At 41.1% G+C, this 18,398-nt stretch overlaps 1 protein-coding gene across 1 annotated transcript; it reads right to left on the reverse strand.

Annotated features, from left to right (window-relative positions):
* Positions 1-3,198: 3,198 nt before the first annotated feature.
* Positions 3,199-16,145, reverse strand: RFC3 (replication factor C subunit 3). Its single transcript, XM_065643553.1, has 9 exons — positions 15,837-16,145; positions 14,573-14,710; positions 13,387-13,454; positions 10,458-10,555; positions 8,747-8,928; positions 8,374-8,510; positions 8,145-8,243; positions 7,043-7,112; positions 3,199-4,278 (listed from the first exon to the last, which is right to left on the reverse strand). Exons 1-9 carry the CDS (start codon positions 15,921-15,923, stop codon positions 4,087-4,089), a joined length of 1,071 nt encoding a protein of 356 aa, XP_065499625.1. The 5' UTR covers positions 15,924-16,145; the 3' UTR covers positions 3,199-4,086.
* Between the last annotated feature and the right edge of the window lie 2,253 nt (positions 16,146-18,398).

An 18,398-nucleotide genomic window follows, 5' to 3' on the forward strand; every position in this document is an offset into this window, starting at 1 on the left:
TTCAGACAAGCAAAGTATCCACTGCTTTAAAAAAAAAAAAAAAAAGGTTAGCCTCAGTTGTCCTAAATAATTTAGACAGAAAAGATTCTGAGTCAATTCCACAATTGTATTGAAGCTAATAGCAAACTCTTTTAATCTTGATCATTTTGTGATGTGCAACTAATTCCTGACATGCAGGTTGCATGACATACTATGGATTAGCGTGCAGGGCACATTCGACAGTAGAGGTTGATTTCTTTTGCATGTTTACATATTTACAATCCTTCCCTCCTTCTGTAAAATAAAGATCAAGAGAAGTATGTTGGCCTTCAAGAACTAGGAGTATATTTCACTGTCACCTTAGGACAACTTTTGTTTGGTAGACACAACTCTAGGTTTTGGCTTGGGTTATTGATTGAAATCCAATGCAACAAATCCATATAGCACTAATTGTTAGTGCAGGCAAAAAGCGTTAAGCAAGGATTAAAGGTTGCTCAGGCGTACCACAGCTCTTTCCAACAAGACAAATTACAGCTATTATTTTACATCAATGAACTGTAGTAATCTTGAATTCCCTGCACTGAAAGGAAAAATTGTGATAATAAACTCCTATCTACCTTATCTTCTACCTTGCGATAATCCGGGTACTTCTTTGGTAGACAAGGGGACGTTCCTCATGTCAGCTTTGCTCTTGTGGATTTATTTAACAAAATACATTTTAAAAATCAGTCTTCTGACCAGACAATATGTTTATTATGATTAATGTTCAAGTGGAGTTGTTTACTGTGGGTATCTAAAAATAATGTGATTTTTAAAATAACATTTCTCACAGGAGTTAGCACTTGAACTTCAGAAAGAGAGAATAAAGTCTGAACACACCACTTGCCCTTTGCACAGGTGATCTTTGCAGAGAAAATTTTAACAAAAGTAGTTGCTTCTTTTAGTTTCTTGTTCATTTTTTTAAAAATTGGTTTCACCTCTGGCTTTCTGTGCTGGCATGAAGCTGAGTGTTCTGCAGCCTCTCAGACTTGCTCAGTGCTTAAGCCCCACCTGGGTGGGAGCAGCTTGGAGCTTCCAGCTGGAACTAGCAGGAGGTGACGCTGGATGAAAGCAAGGCTAAATCTCTCAGCAGGCCATTCAGAAGCGATTCTAAGCAGATCTCAAAAGATGAAATCAGCTGAAGAAATGGATCATCTAGAGGTTGGTCCTGTGCTATTCAGTGTTTAAAACTCTGTCTGCACTGCCTCTCCACCTGGACATGCGTTGCTCAGCACAGGGCAGCACAGCGCTGTTGCTGGGCTGTGTGTGGGGGCTGTGGGAGCAGGCATGCCCACCCCTCGAGACCCTTGCTTACCAGGCTAAGGCTCTTCTTTTCTGGTAAGAGGGCAGAAAACTCCTTTTTGTTTCTGTCAGCCACTTGCTCATACATTCCCATCAGCCCCGTTTGCCAGCGCAGAGCACGAGGGATGGGTTACTGGTCCCTGCTTCCTCCAGCACATCCCAGGAGCTCAGTTCACACCACATGGCCCTCAAGCAACTGCTACAGTTCCCAAAAGGGAGGAGAAGCAGCATCCAAGGCGGCTGGCCGCTAAGATGTTCCTAAAAAGCACAACACTTGCTGATCATTATCACAGAATCTCTCAAGTTGGAAGAGACCCCTAATGATCATCGAGTCCAACTCCCCGCAGGATGACCTAAAACTAAACCATATGACTATGAGCGTGGTCCAGATGCACCTTGAACTCTGACAGGCTCAGTGCTGTAACCACTTCCCTGGGGAGTCTGCTATGGATAATAAGGCAAAATTGCCTTAAAGATTACTGTAAGAAAGAAAAATGTGTGCAGATACTTATGAGATCCTGTGCCCATGTGTTTAAATTTGTGTGTTCTAGACTGTGGATGACAAAGAGGCAGGAGCAGGAGATGGAAATGTTGGCTTTCAGAAACAGTGATCGCTGTTTTCTCCGTCAGCGATCCTTGTTCATTTATCCTATTTTTCCATCCTTGGCTGCTCCTTATTCATCCCAGGTAGAACATGATAAATATCAAACTTCAAGAAGCAGCAAGAACACCTACTTTGTGTTGGGGTTTCTGTCTCCTAGACAAAGCTGCTGAGATCCTGTGCTCCTCTGCCTCCTCCAGCCAACAAACCTACGCTTCAGCTCCTGCCTCCCCATCCTCCACATAAATACTCTCTCTGTGCATTTCAACTGTATTTCATAAATCCCTACATATATATTCTTCTCCTATGTTAGATTTTGGGGTTGGTTTGTGGGGTTTTGTTTGGTTGGTTTGGGGTTTGTTTTGGGTTTTTTTTGAGGGGGGAAGTGTTTCATCATCTTTCAAAATCATACTAGTTTTGTCACATGCTGTACTTGTAGTAGGCAAATGGTAAAGTTTGTTCAGCTTTTAAAAATGAGTAGATAAGACTTCGCTCCTGAAAGAGCAGGCAATTTCTGCATGCACTAATTATGCCCTCTCTACCATTCCTGCACTTTTCTTTGTAATGGATTTGTATATTAATTTCTACTCTCACTGACTAATTTAGTGGTTTTCCAGGATCTGTGACAGTCAAGACACTCACACTCTGACAAGCTGCCAGTGCTGTGGATTTGGGTGACAAGAGGAGATGGAAGGAAAAAAAAAAAAATAAATCCATCTTCTAGATTTCTTCAGTTTTAAGGAGACCAGTTGAGCATGAAGCAGGCCAGCACCGTCTTACTGAGAATGAATGTGAAGGCCAGCTGTGCATTAACAACCACACATGGGATGGTCAAGTTCCTGAGAACAGCAGTGAAACTACCTCTTCAAGGAGTAATGCTGGCTTTGGTACCTTTTAAAGGGGATGACTGAGTCAGTAACAACTAGTGAGGTTCTGTCTTTATCAATTACTAGAGGGAGGGCCCTAGCTTCCAAAAACGTGCCATTATGCATAACTCTCTGCAACACAAAAATCCTCAAATGCTAAACCCTTCCCTGCTAATAAAAAATAAAAAGCGCAGGGGGATGGGAAACACTATTTAATTCACTTTATCTTTAAAATACTATCTAGTAACAGCCTAAATTAGAGTGAAGTAACAAAGGGCACAAATTCAGACATTTTTAGGGTACCGTAGTACATAGACGTAACATTTGAAAGATTTACAGCATAAAGTGGCAAAGGTGGTGTTGGTTGCTTTGTTATTATTTTGGGTTGTGTGTGTGTTTGTTTTTCCAAAAGCAAATGAGCACACACACCCAGGTAGGCACGGACAGTGTAAAAACACTAAATCAGCACTTCATTTGTTGTTCATATTTCTACAATTTATTTTGCCATTTTAAAAAACGTCACATATCAATTTAAGAGGTGAAAGAATATCTGTTAAAAGTTGAAACCTCACCCTTGGTTAAACCACAGACAAAGGAATAATCTGAACAGCATTACATATGCTGAGGTGAACCTGAAAGTGTCGGACAGCAAGTGGACTCGCTTTAAAATAAGTATATTCCTTCTAAACAAAATGTTCCATGTTGTCAAACTAACTGATTTACAAGCAACACGAAAGTATTGCTTATCCACAATTCCAATGCAACTGCTTAAGACAAGAGTCAGAAAACATTCTGCACCAACACGCCACAGAAAACAGTGTGGCTAAAATAAAAGAAGCCTGAAAAACAGTGAGATACATAAATCAGTAGGCAGAACATATTTACTTAAGCTGGAACTTACTACAATATGGAAAAAAAATCTTTCCCTTACAGCCTTGCCCATAAACAATCAAAAAGCAAGCATGCAGCACCCATGTTCTTTCTTCTTAATGTCAGCTTAAAAATACTGCAAAGCAACTATGATCTTATACACCTTCCAAGGCCACTTGTTGTATTTGTGAAAAGCTAATGTATTTTGTAGGGAACTAAAGAAGGATTTGTGGCTGTCAAACAATCCACCTGGTTTCTAAACAGGAACCACCATTGTTCTTTAGCTCACTGTGTTTTGTATTAATAGCAAAATAAAATATTTTACTATGGACTAGACACACATACAATCAAGCATGGACAAGAAGAAAACATTTGCAACGTTACTGGCATCATGACACAACATTTTGTGTACGACTTTGGGCACCGGAGTTAGAACATCATGTCATCTAGTCCATCCTCCATAAACTTCTTGTAAATTGCCATAAACTTTGCAACAAATGCTTCCAGATGATAAATGGCTTTGCTGCCCAGTTGCAGGCGGTGTTCATAGAAGGCCGCCATCTGTGCTACTTCTCCTTTCAGTTGCCCATCACAGTTATTTAGGAGTTCTGTCAGGAGGCCCTAAAAGGGAAAAAACCAGCACAGTATTTGAAAAATTATATATGTTTTTGTTAGGAGGATAATCTCATTTCTCTGAAAACAGCCAAGCTATGACCAATACTTCACTCATTAATGCAACAGAAAAGACATTCAAGAATCACTACATCACCTGTTTGACCAAACTAGATTCATGGAACCATGTCTCTTCAGAACTTTCTTTCAAGATAAATTCCTCATGTCAAAATAGATGTTGCCTATTATGTGCTTAGATGGGAAAAATCATATACTGGAACTACTTATGCCTTAATAAAGAAAATAAAGTAACTTCATCTCCAAACACTATAACCTCTACTGCATGCAGGCACATGGCCCTGGGGAGAATTTTTACCAAGATAGCAAGTGTATTAAAATCACTCCTTATCTCAATAGCATCAGGCACAAAGAGAAACAACATTAATAAATAACAAGGAAAGAGCTTAGTAAAATTTATCTGTTTATGTACATATGTATGTGCAGACACACACAAGATACTCTGCGACAATACTTCAGTCATTACAAAAAGCAAAAATGCATTATTTTATATCAAAGATAACGATAATATCATTGCAAATCCACCTCTATTAAAATGGTCAGGATTAAGCAAGAAGAATTTCTAGACCATTTCAAGTTTATGAACAAGGAGTGGGTACAAAACGTCCATCTTCGGCCTGACAACTACATTCCTCAAACAGGGCAATGCAGGATCCACTAACCTACCATAAGAAACAACAGTTAAAGAAACATCTAACTACCAAAACTGTCAGACAGCAGAAATCAGTTAATGTGAAAATAAATTTATTATCTTGTAATTATGTCTGATGGCCAGGTCCACCCAGGGCAAGTTGCAAACAGCTTTAATCTCTGTTCTGCTCTAGTTTTCTTCAGCATCCATTCATCCTGCCTAAAATAAAAAGATGCACATCCCATTTGTGTTTTTTCCTCCCAAGATCACTTCTGTCTTTGAACAGGCTTGCTGGTCCAGCATCCTTCAGCAAACCTCTCCACTAGGACACAGCGAATACTGAACTTATAACAACAAAACTTACACAAAAGAAAACAAACCATATCAAAATTAGTCCACAAAATACCTTTATGCTTCAATACAAAAAATGGCCTGAGAAGCCTTCAGGAGGACAAAGCATGTCCTCCTTTGTGTTTACACACATTCGACACAGTCTCCCACAGCATCCTTGCTGCTAAACTGAGGAAGTGTGGTCTGGATGATTAGGTAGTGAGGTGGACTGGGAACTGGCTGAAGGAAAGAAGCCAGAAAGTCGTGGTCAATGGGGCAGAGTCTAGTTGGAGGCCTGTATCTAGTGGAGTCCCTCAAGGGTCAGTACTGGGACCAGTACTATTCAATATATTCATCAATGACTTGGATGAGGGAATAGAGCGCACTGTCAGCAAGTTTGCTGATGACACCAAGCTGGGAGGGGTGGCTGACACACCAGAAGGCTGTGCTGCCATCCAGCGAGACCTAGACAGGCTGGAGAGTTGGGCGGGGAAAAATTTAACGAAATATAACAAGAGAAAATGTAGAGTCTTGCATCTGGGCAGGAACAACCCCAGGTTCCAGTATAGGTTGGGGAATGACCTGTTAGAGAGCAGTGTAGGGGAAAGGGACCTGGGGGTCCTGGTGGACAGCAGGATGACCATGAGCCAGCACTGTGCCCTTGTGGCCAAGAAGGCCAATGGCATCCTGGGGTGTATTAGAAGGGGGGTGGTTAGCAGGTCGAGAGAGGTTCTCCTTCCCCTCTACTCTGCCCTGGTGAGACCGCATCTGGAATATTGTGTCCAGTTCTGGGCCTCTCAGTTCAAGAAGGACAAGGAACTGCTGGAGAGAGTCCAGTGCAGAGCCACAACGATGATGAAGGGAGTGGAGCATCTCCCTTATGAGGAAAGGCTGAGGGAGCTGGGTCTCTTTAGTTTGGAGGAGACTGAGGGGAGACCTCATTAATGTTTATAAATATGTAAAGGGTGAGTGTCACGAGGATGGAGCCAAGCTCTTCTCGGTGACAACCAATGATAGCACAAGGGGCAATGAGTATAAATTGGAACACAAGAGGTTCCACTTAAATATGAGAGGAAACTTCTCCTCAGTGAGGGTGACAGAGCACTGGAACAGGCTGCCCAGGGAGGTTGTGGAGTCTCCTTCTCTGGAGACATTCAAAACCCGCCTGGACACATTCCTGTGTAACCTCATCTGGGTGTTCCTGCTCCGGCAGGGGGATTGGACTAGATGATCTTTCGAGGTCTCTTCCAATCCCTGACATTTTGTGATTCTGTGATACTCGGCTATGATGCTGATAGAACAAGTTTGAGTAAACCAGTCAAAGGTGTGGACAACGAAGGCTGCAACAAAAATAAACTAAACATTTGCATTTTCCTGATTAGAGAAAAGAATCCTCCTGCTCCAAAAATCTACACAAATCAGAACCCTCATGCGTAAATATACTTAGGCATGAACCTAACTAGACAGTCTAGTGTACCAACTGAGGATCATGAGAAGTGAATGTTATGTATCAGTGTTTGCAGGAACAAGGTATTTAATTACTGTTTCAGAATGATAACCTGGACTATCAAGAGAAAAGTGTCTTTTGGTCACTCCTGTCTATTTGGAAAGCACACAGTTTTTCAACAATATTCGGATAATTTGTGGATTTTTTCGTTTGTTTGTTTTAATCCAAATTGAGACTGTCATAGTATTAGTATCTATAACACATGAAGAGCTAGACAGCTGAATTACCTTCATTATAACCTCAGGAGGAATGCAGTGTGTCAGGAGTTCATAAAGCCGTCCACGGACCTCTAAAAGCCTGTTGGAAAAACACAACGAAATATCATAAGTCTGTCCCCAAAGCATACTTATGTGTTTTCACTGTTTGTGAAATATGCTGCAGGAAAAAAAAAAAGGCAGAAGGGGAAAAAAAAAGAAAAAAAAAAATTTAAAAAAGGAAAAAAAGAATCAAGGCAAGCAAAGTTCTTTTTCTGTTTTGGGTTTAAAATAACACACAAAACCAAAAAGCATTGCACAAGTCAATTTCAGTTCAAATGCTACATATCACTTTTTCTTCAAAACAGTAAGAAGATAAGTTACATATACTCTAGTTACAATGGCCTCAGTTAATCTAGAAGCTACAAGGCTATTAGAATTTACCTCAGGCTTGTCTCCCTTTAATTCCTCTTCATATCTAAATTATTATTCATGCTTAAGATTAGTGAGAAGACACCACAAAATTAATTAGAGCCACAAAAGTCGCTAATGCTGGTTTTCTGTTCCTCATTGTTTACAAGAAGAGGTGAGATGTTTAGGTGGCAGAAAGTGACACAATTATCAATTCTGAACTTCTGATATCAGCAGATTGAAGGCTACAAGCATTTAAATTAAATACAAGAATTTAAGTGACATCTCATGTAATATATGGAACAGAGTAGAAGGATCAGGATTTTCATATGACACTGAGATGGATGAAGAGGGCATCTCCTAATGTGCTTAAAACAAGCAATGATTTCTCATTACAAAGGTGTGTTATGCTAAAGATGGTGAAACAGAAGCCTTAAATAACATCCCTCCTCCCAAAAAAAACCCACATGCAACTAAACTCATGCTCCCTTTTGATTACAAAGCTTCAGAGAAAACCAAAAATTGTTTCAATTCATGAAGCTCATTCAGTCTCCTCTGGTAAATTTTAAAGCTCATTTCCTCTGGCTGCAAATATCAGCTCCAATAGAAATGCCAGAAAATTATATATAACTAAAGATGCCACATTTTTAAATAAAACTTTTTTTTAGGTTTAAGAGTACACCAAAAACATAGTTTATATCTGCAAGCAAGTGCATTCACCTACCTTTGTGGTGTCTGTTGACCAACAACAGCATTTGCAGTTTCTCTCAAATAAACTTCCCAGTCCATCTCAGGAATGTCTTGATCAGCAGTAAAAGGATACCTACATAATAATAATATTTAAACAAAAATAAAATCAAAACAAACTGTTACCTATTTTAACAAAGCCTCAGAAGTAAGCTCATGCATGTGTTTGAGAGTATAATTTACATTCATCTTTAGCAGTGACTTACTGTTGTACTCTGCAGGATTCACACATAAGCAGTGCTTTCCGAAGATTCCTGCCAGATTTCTCTGCAAGCCTTTGAGCCAGTTCCTGAGGAAGCGTCAGGCCTTCTTTCTTACACACACTGGACAAGACATGGCAGATCTAGAAGGAAATCAGCAGAGAGTGCAACACTGAGCAAACAGTTTGGCACCTACAGATTCCCCTGTTTGAAACACTTCTGGAACAGAGATGGATCAGTCTTCCGTAAGATACACTTGACAAGTCACCCCCCGGAAAGAACTAGGTCATTCTGTGGAAGTAAAATATTTCATAAGTCCACAGCAAGAACTTATCCAGAAAGAAGTTTTAAATAACATTTTTGCTTGTGTTTCACATACATCTTCAATGCTGGGAGCAGGCACTCGTACAGCCAGGCATCTGCTTTGAATAGGTCCTATAATTTTAGACATGGAGTTGCAGCACAGGATCAATCTGCAGGTCGCCATGTACTTCTCCATCGTTCTCCGCAAAGCATGCTGAGCATCTTTAGTGAGTTTGTCAACTTCTGTTAACAGCACCACTGAAAAAGGATTAAAAATAGTGGGGTTTTTTATTAATATCAAATCTTTCTAAGCAACTGAGTACTTTGACATACAAGGCATAACACCAAAATAAATGACACAAGCAGCAAGAGGTATCATGGTTCCACAGGCAGGAAAATAAACATTAAAACAACCTGCACACTTTTTGACTGTATCATCTTCCACTCCTTCACACCCTATATTCATATGCTAGAATGCCAATTTTTTTTCAGAGCCTGCAACACTTCAGTGCCAAGAAACAATCCAGGTAGGTGCAGAAGCTTTCACTTTGATAATTATAATAGTAAGGTAACTTTTTAAAGAAATTTTTAAGTAAGAAATGCAAAAGAATCTTCAGCATAAGGACATAGCAAAAAGCAAAAAACTTCTTGAAGACTCTCCTCAATACATTTTATATTTAAAAGCCAATAGCTAAACAAAGTAGAAAGCTGCCTTGTTATTGTAGCTGCAGCACCTTTCCATGGTCTTTTAAAGACAAAAAAAAAGAAAAATTTATTTCAAAAATGCTTCAGAACAATCAGGACACACTCAATAGGAAGTAGCCAACCTGACCAGCTACCTTCTGCAGGTTCCTCCATAGTCAACTCACAGATGGCTCATTTCAGTACTCTGAATGGCCCAGTGAGAACAGCCTGGAGGAACAAGTCAGCCCATTATTCCTCTCCCATTTCTCTTCTGGTTATATATGCAGCCTCAGCAGAAGAGGCAGCTTACCAGATACCTTGAGGCACATGGTATGACTGCAGCTGTAAGGATATATATACATCAATAACTGATAGAGCCAATGTCTAGCAGCTTACATGAAATACAGCATTTCCTGAGAAAAGTGAGGAAAATGAGAATAGTACTAAATACATGATCATTTTCAACTAATTTCTGCTCTGTCAATATTTCCTTTCTCCTTCAGTCTATTGTTACACAGTTCTGATTCAGCTTTCCATTTAGTAATGGGGAGGAAAAATATACCGGTTATAGCAACACGTACCTTGGAAAACTCAATGAAAGCCTCTTTCAGTTTCCTTACCTAGTGTCCTTCTGTACACTGTGGATAAAATGCTTCTTAACATTCTGCCTAAGATAGATAGCTCATACCCTGAAACCCTACAAATAAGCTGCTAACACCTAACTTAAACAGCACCATGTGCCGTATGGTTATCCAGCCCCTCAACACAATGCTTCAGTAGCTCATAACTCAAATACTATTGTAGATCATTAAACTAAGTTACACTGCATTTCAATGGCAGACTTGGGAAAATGACAGCAGGAATCCCAGCTCCCTCTGCCCAGCCACAGCCGTTCAACTACACCCTGTCCTCCTAAGAAACCAACACAAGAGACAACCTCATACTGAGTATTTAACCACTCAAGATATTTCCACAGTGTTTAATTTGGGAAATGCTCATGTGTGCCTTCATGCAATATACAGGTACAAACCAAGCAGTCAGCTGAGATCTCTGAAAAACAAGTTTTAAAATTACTTTGACTGGTTTTAACTGGTTTTACTCACCTTTAAAATCTCGTTGAGTACTTGTCTCAAGCTGTTGGGATTGCGCTACTGTCTTCAAGAGTTCCTGAATTACTACACGGTCATTGTTTCCTGCATCACTGTGCCAGGAGTTTGAACAAAACTTGGTTTAAAACAACTTTATATTGCATATAAAATACATCCTCCTAAGCAGTCCCTTGGTCAACTGACTGAGCAAGGCTGCCAATAAAATTCAGAAGCTGTTGAGGTTAAAATTAAGCTCAACACACATACTTTGTTGAAAGTTACCTTGCCAATAATAAAAACAACCCAGAGCTTACACAGGCACAGCTGGACTAGTAGCACTGTATTGGGAAGTAGTGAAACCCTTGGCAAATGTTTTATTAACTCATTAAAATAGAACTTATTTTTCTGATACGAGAAATGTAAACTTTTGTTACCTATGATCTGGGGAAAGACACACAATGTGAACATTTCTACCCATTATGGGAAGAAAAATTAAGTCTAACCATATAATACTATAGGATGCCTGACTCAAAGGACTGATGTAAACGTCTTTCTTGCCTGAAAATTAGGTGTCATGCTGCGAACATGTGAACAACGTGTGAACAACGTGAACACTTAGTGTAAACTCAAATAGCAGACGCAAGGAAGTTCAAGAGTTACTAGTAAAAGATTAATACTGAGATACTATTACAGCACAGATGGTTAGCTTTTTTCCTCTTAGAAGGCAGGAAAACATGGGGAAATGCTAGATCTCCTTCCACCTCTTCTCCTCACTACCCACTACAGCAGCACTGCACAGCCTTCTCAGTCCCCAGGGTAGCAGCTCAGCCAGTCTGACCCACATTTGACAGTCACTGGGGATTGACTTGCAAACTGGACTACTGAAAAAGCAAAGAAGAGGAAAAAAACCTCACACTATTTAGCATCCCCAGACTATTGCTTTCACAGGGCAGCAGTAGCTCTGCAATGTTTTACTGGCAAGCAAATGAAAAAGCAATTGTCTGTTCTGTTCTAGTCACCACTCAACCAGACGTTTCCCATTCTTGCCAAGGAGAAGACAGCAGAACAGACAGAAGCATAGTAGCTCGACAGCATTAAATAACAATTTGCCAAATAGGCTACACTGACTTAAACTGCAGAGATCTGTCCTTCAGCAAGGGAGCAGACCTTTGATTACAGCACAAGAAGGAGAGGAAAAAAAACCAAAACAAAAGGCAAAAAGAAACAAGATGGTTCTACTTATTAACTAGGCAGGTTTTGGAAATGGAAAGTGATTAAAATAATTTCCCAATATTTAAAGATAAATTCTTCTCTGCAGTAATAGAAAACTCAGAGTCATAAAATTTCATGGTGAAAATGAGCCTTGATATTATGTGACCACACCAAATATTCCAAGAAAACAAAGAACAAGGGCAGTTACTACAGAACTAGTTTTTATTGATCCTTACTCTTTCACTACCCACTTACTCAGGAGAACCCATTTTAAAGCATCTACCCAAGTGAGTCCAGTGACCAGCAGACAACGCTTTGGAATTCAGACAATATCCTCCTTTTGGAGGAAAACTAACAGATCTATCTAATAAAGTTTCATAATAAATTCAATGTCTATAGAGCCCTTCTCAAAAGTTAATTTCCTTTCCCTGTTTGCCATTTATCATGTTCCATGTTACTCAAGATGCACGACATGATTTCACAGTATTATAATTCAATAAAACTTCACAGATTATAGCATAGCACATGCGGATTCACTGTCTGGTCAGACATAAACATGACAATTGCTTGATCACTTAAAGCCTATGAATCAGTATATTAACTCAATCAAAACTCAGCACTACCATTACATGCAATAACCAATTCCGCATTTCTACACTTTCAAGATTTTTATATTTAAAGGAAAATGTAATTATTTTATATGTTTCAATCTAAAAGTACTCTACCCTATGGAGAGTAACACAAGAAGTATTAGTAGTATTAGGCTATCAGAGCAGAAGATGGAAGGGTCACACATTTTATATCACCAAAATGACATATTCAAACAGTTAATTACAAGTAAAAGTCTCGGTTTTAATTATTTGGGTTCATATTAGAATGCCAGCAGATATTCACTAATCAATACACAGAGATTAGCTGCAGAACAAGCTTTTAAAAGGAGACATGGCACATGAGAATACCTTCTAAAACGCAGAGCAACACCAGAGAAGGTTTAAAAATAAGCACAAAGCTAGAAGTTACTTCAGGATACACATTTTCTTATAATTGCAATCCAGACAACAAAGCCAACATAACCAAAGCCTCCCAGTGCACGACATTTACTCTCATGTGATTTAAAGCAACATTAAAGAGCTTCAGGTAAATACAAGGTATTTACTTTGGGTCAGTGAAATATCACCAGCAATTTCACAACTGTCACAGAAGACATACAGTACACCATTATCGCTACTGTCGTTTAAATCAACATCTGACCTCACGCATGACAGAATTCCCAGTATTTTGTGGTGGGGTTCTTTCCAGTGCTCTAAACTCTTTAAGATTTACTGGGTAAACCTCACTGACTTTCAAATCACTTTATTTTTGTCTATGTGTAGGAACTAACAATACATGGGTGTTGGTTCCAATAAAAGCTCTCAATTTCAACTTAAATGGTTGAGCCTTTGAATCCAGAATGGTTTCTGTAATCCAGCCTTCAACAGCAGCATGCTTATGTGGCTACTGAAGCAGAACATTACTGTCTTTAGTATACAGCAATCCAAGTTTTTGTTCATTTAGAGTTGTTCACTAAAAAATCCTCTCTCTGCACCCATTTGAAGTCCAAACCCGTAAACCATTATGTAATTTGCTCAGGCAATAAATTAGGCAATCAGGCCCTTATATACCCAGGTTGAAACCACTTGCGATATGACCAGTGGCTTATATTTGAAGTGGGACATTTTTACTGTATGCTTACCTTGGGTTAACTTCAAGGTGATAATTACTTGCAATGGTGCTAATTTCAATTTTCTTTTTAGAAGGTGCCTATGTAAAAAGTATACCAAGCATACCAAATTTCAGAAAGAGTGTTCTAAAAATCTCATGCAAAAATTTATCTTAAAGATTACAACCAGCAAGGCCAAAGGCAAACCCGAAGTCTCAGAGATCAGAGAACTTCCACCCCCCAGCCCCACCGACAAAAGAGAAAAAGACGCATCATCCAGCCTGTAGAATAACAGTAATAATTATTATAGCAACACACACTGCATATCACCGAATAGTGCAGTTACTGAGTTTTGTAACAAAAAAGCTTATTACTGGAATTGGCCATTCAAAATAAGTGATACTTTGTCCCTCCGAAGAAAAATTTTGGAGGGAAATCCTCTGGACAAATCTGAAAAAGGCTGTTTACTTCTTTTGGCAAAGGACTTCAAGTCTATACTTTGTTTAAAGAAAACACTAGTATTTATATCACCACCTAATTTGAGTCTGAACAGTTACATATATCCTATATTTCTATCACTCAGTCCAAGTACTATACTTGTTCTGCTACTGAGAATTAAAAAGCAAGCATTAAATAACCTACTTATCAATAAAGCTTGATAACATCTTGCTGGTTAAGCTTTCCATAACAAGGATTTTGAAGACATAATACTATAACCTTTCGATAATAAAACAAATACCTAAGACCAAGGCAGATAGAATTTAAACTGATTTTTTTCTTTCGCTAATGCTGAAATTGTCATGAGAAAATAAGTTAAAACTTGCATATATATGCAAAAAGCACTGCTAATAATTTTTAAAATAAGGGTTATTTTTATAGACAAATTAAATTCATTATATCTAATCAAGAACCAGTGTATCAACACTTGTTACTGTCCAAACTGACATGTAAAAAAACCAAAACACACCACAAAACCAATCAACCAGTCACAGAAAACAACAAAAAACCCCCACATCCTCCCATCCCAAGGAACATGAATATCTAGCAAAAGTATTTGTTCATGTAACCAAACTAGTCTGATAAATTACATAAAATAATTTGAAGATACTGAGTTTAAAAAAAATTAAAACTCAAATAAATACAAAGGCCTCACAAAAGAAATACACAGTATATAACTATCCACATTACTGCACAGCAGATGAGAGATTTATTTTTTTACCGTTATAGTCTGATGCTCAATCCTCAGTTTTTCCACTCCTGCACCATATAATTCCCTCAACAAACACATTATTCTTGTCTTTTTTCCAGCTCCTGATGGTCCATACACCAACAGATGAGGGAAGTCACCACATTGAACCTGAACACAAAGCAACAAGATCAGTTAGCTACAACAATATTTTGCTTATAAGAGAGTGTTCACCCTTCCATTCTCAACCATGTTTACATGAAATTACTTTTCCAGCTCAGCCACAACATAGTACCTAGAATTAGAACTGCTGAATTCCTTTCCTGCAGCGATATTTCCTATGGAATATCATATTTTTCTGAAAACCATATGTAACTCATTTAACCACAAACACCTCGAGAAAACCCCAAACAAATAAAAAACCAACAAAACCCAAATCCAAAACCAACCAAACAAAAAACCAACACTCCAGCACATAAATCCTTTCCTGGGTTTCTAGAGCGACTGCTGCAATAAATGCACAGTAAAAAGGATTAAAACAAAGTTTAAAGCAGATATATACACATACAGTTATGACATATGTATTTATATACATGACTACTTTGTTGTTCCATTTGCAAGCCTTGAATATAGGCAAACGAGTAACAAATACCCTGTATTAAAATGAAGTTAGGAGTTTGTTTCTTGAAAAGCTAAAGAGCATGAGCTGGAGAACATCTGACCAAACCCCACAGTCTGAATTTACATTAGTTGGATATAACGGTCATAGAGAAACACTGAGGGAGTGAATCAATCCAGCGGTGCAGTGAAGCCAGCACATCTGGCAGGGGAAGCTGTCCTTCAACATCCAAGCAGTCACAGAGTCCTGACTTTTATTCCCATCTTAAAAACTTCACCTAACTTTAAGTAACCAAAGTAAGCCCTGTTCTCAGAGACACTGATCACTCTGGACTAAAGCCAGCAGAGAGCACAGACACACACCGCTCCCGAAAAAGTCAAGCCACTCATTTCCTCGCAGCCTTTTCGTCAGCGTCAAGGCCACAGGCCCGAGCGGGCCACGATGCCGCGGACCCTCCCGCCGGCAAGGCGAGGGCCTGCACCGAGCGACAGCCCCCAGTCCCCGCCCTGCAGACCCACAGGAGCGGCTTTACGGGCCGCGGAATCCCTGGTCCCGGAGGATCCCCGCTGCGAGGCCCGGCGGCGGGCTCGCCTCAGGCCAGGAGGCCGTGGCGGCAGCGGGCAGAACACGCCAGGGAGGCCGCCGAGCGCTTCAGAGCGGGCCCGGGCGCCCCCTCACCAGGTTGCGGAGCTGCGCCGCCTGCTCGCGGTGATAGTCCAGGCGGCCGAGGGAGCCGGGCCGGTGCTTGTCCACCCACAGGCTCATGGCGGTTGAAAAGCGCGCGCCGCCCGCCGCAGCCCCGGCCCGGAGCGGCGCGAGGAGCGGCCGCTACGGCGGCCGCCGAGGGGCAAGACTCAGCGACGTCCGCTGGGGGAGCGGAAGCGCGCGGCGGGCCCGTCTCCACGGCGCCTCCGGGTGCACAGGGACGGGCGCGCCTCAGCCGCGCACCCCCCGCCCCGGTGTGGTTCCCCCCGCCGGCTTTGGGGTTGTTTTCCCCGCCGAGGCCTGGCAGGTTTTGTGCATGAAGCTGCGAAGCTCCCGGAGGCCGCGGCTGCCGCTGCGTTGACTGGCGGGTCACGGCCGGGCCTTGTGTTGTCGCGGGTGCGGCCGGTGAACGCGTCATGGCGCGGGGCCGCGCTCGCAGGGACGGGTAACACAGGCCCGGCACTGCCAGCGGCGCCGCTGCTGCCTGCTGTGAGACAGCGGAGATCTTGCCGTCCGTGGAAAAATCGTTGTTTTTACTAATCGTGCGCAGACACTTAATGCAAGTGGCGGCGGCAGGGGCGTGAGCGGTGGGGCTGGCCTGCCGTGACAGGGCTGGCGGAAGGCTCGGGGCTCAGAGCGGTGGGAACCCAGGGCAGCTGCCCCAGGGGTGGCCCAGCACCTCAGGGTGAGCAGGCGGGGAAGGGAGCAGCAAGGGGCAAACTGGAGCACAGGACGTTCCACTTAAATATGAGAATAAACTTCTCAGTGAGGGTGACAGAGCACTGGAACAGGCTGCCCAGGGAGGTTGTGGATTCTCCTTCTCTGGAGACATTCAAAACCCGCCTGGACGCCTTCCTGTGTAACCTCATCTGGGTGTTCCTGCTCCGGCGGGGGGATTGGACTAGACGATCTTCCGAGGTCCCAATCCCTGACGTTCTGTGATTCTGTGAAGGGGCTGACAGAAAAGAGCCCCTCAGGCACACATGGCCTGCCCGCCTTGCCTGTGCTGCCTGCAACCACATCCGTCAGCATGCACATGGCCTCTTGACCTCTACAGATGGCCGGCAAAAAGAGGCCGGGTTTCTGCGTCAGGGGAACATATGGTCCTTAGATTCTTTGTCTCAGTGTCATCCTGGAGTTGCAGGCTCGTTATGAGTCATTGGGTTGCCCATAATCTGTGCATCACACTGAATTTGCAAGCTCCATCTGTGTGTCTGGTTTTACATTTATACGAAATATGTATATAATAGAGAAACTTATTTTGATTTTTTGTGTAGTAGCCCTAAAATGAAGCATCATGCATAAATGATATTGGAAAGCGCTATTTCTTAAAGTAATAAAACATGAGTATGCACATGAATGATCTGAAATGCGTCAGCCTAATTTTTTTGTTACATGATTTCTGGGAAAAAAATACAACTAAATTAAAAGTTCATGTGACTGTTCATATTTTATCATCTCTGTGTTCACATTTTTTCACATAGTCATAGTGTAGGTAATGGCCTCATCAATGTAGACATTCAAGTTGCTCATAAAGATCACATAAACCTAGTGGGGGCAAAGAAAGGGTACATTGGTTACTACCATGTCACCTCTTTATCTGAAATAGTTAACGTTACTCTCATAGACACTGATGAATCAGGTTTATTTGCAGATTGCTGTGAATTAGGAAATTCGCCTCGTACTGCTTTGTCAGCGCTGCCCTTGATCGTGACTGAGTCCGTGAAAGCTGCTGCAGCTTCCCATCGAGTCCCTCTGTTCTACTCAGCACTACGGAGTAACCTATTTCTCTGCCATTCTCTAAATTTACATTTTCTGGGTCTACGGTTACTCATGTGGCTGTACACTCAGCACCTGCTCTTTCTCAGAGTAATCTCTGAATTTGACAATTAATTCCCTTGGTATTCTCTTTGGTTATCTATATTTATGACTAGACTTCTTGAGCTTTTTCAGATCCTTTGCTCATTTGCCTGACTTTTTAATAATTTCTGAGTGATGTGCTACTCTTCTTGTGTCTATCAACGTCATGCTTAACTTAATTGCAGCTTCTGTGATAACTCCTGATAACCTACTCAGTTTTTCCAGCCCCTAGAGATACTGTTTTTACTAATGTATGACAACTTCCAGCAAGCACTCTGATAGATTCTCCAGGCTTTCAAAAGTACCAGTGAAAACAAATCCTTTTTGGATGAGGTCAGATATAAGCAGGTAGGACTCTCTCCGGCAGGCTTTTAGATACTTTCAGCTCCAAAAGAGATCAAGGAGGAGTGAAGACATCTGGCATCTCTGAAAGGGCCCTAAGCTCTTTTTATTACCAGGTCATTGAACTTGTTATCCACAGGAGAAAATAATGAGAATTGTGCCCTACCTTAGCAATGTGTTTAAGCATGGGCTTACACTTAAGCTTTCAGTTAAATGATGTGTTACCATAAAAAGTAATTAAGCAGATGAACAAAATTAGTTTGTTAAGTAAAAATCTTATCATTTTAAAACCTGGGCTTGCATGAAGCATTGCAGTTGTTGTACTTTATATCT

This window comes from Caloenas nicobarica, chromosome 1 (assembly GCF_036013445.1).
Source record: "Caloenas nicobarica isolate bCalNic1 chromosome 1, bCalNic1.hap1, whole genome shotgun sequence".
In the NCBI taxonomy this organism is placed as follows: Eukaryota; Metazoa; Chordata; class Aves; order Columbiformes; family Columbidae; genus Caloenas; species Caloenas nicobarica.

Excerpts from the sequence above, each read along its gene's own strand:
- RFC3 (XM_065643553.1), bottom strand. The coding sequence starts at position 15,923 with ATGAGCCTGTGGGTGGACAAGCACCGGCCCGGCTCCCTCGGCCGCCTG. Across the intron at positions 10,556-13,386 it reads CACCTTGAAGTTAACCCAAG|TGATGCAGGAAACAATGACC; the intron begins GTAAGCATACAG and ends CTCCTGGCACAG. Across the intron at positions 8,511-8,746 it reads CTGCTCCCAGCATTGAAGAT|ATCTGCCATGTCTTGTCCAG; the intron begins GTATGTGAAACA and ends ATTTCCTTCTAG.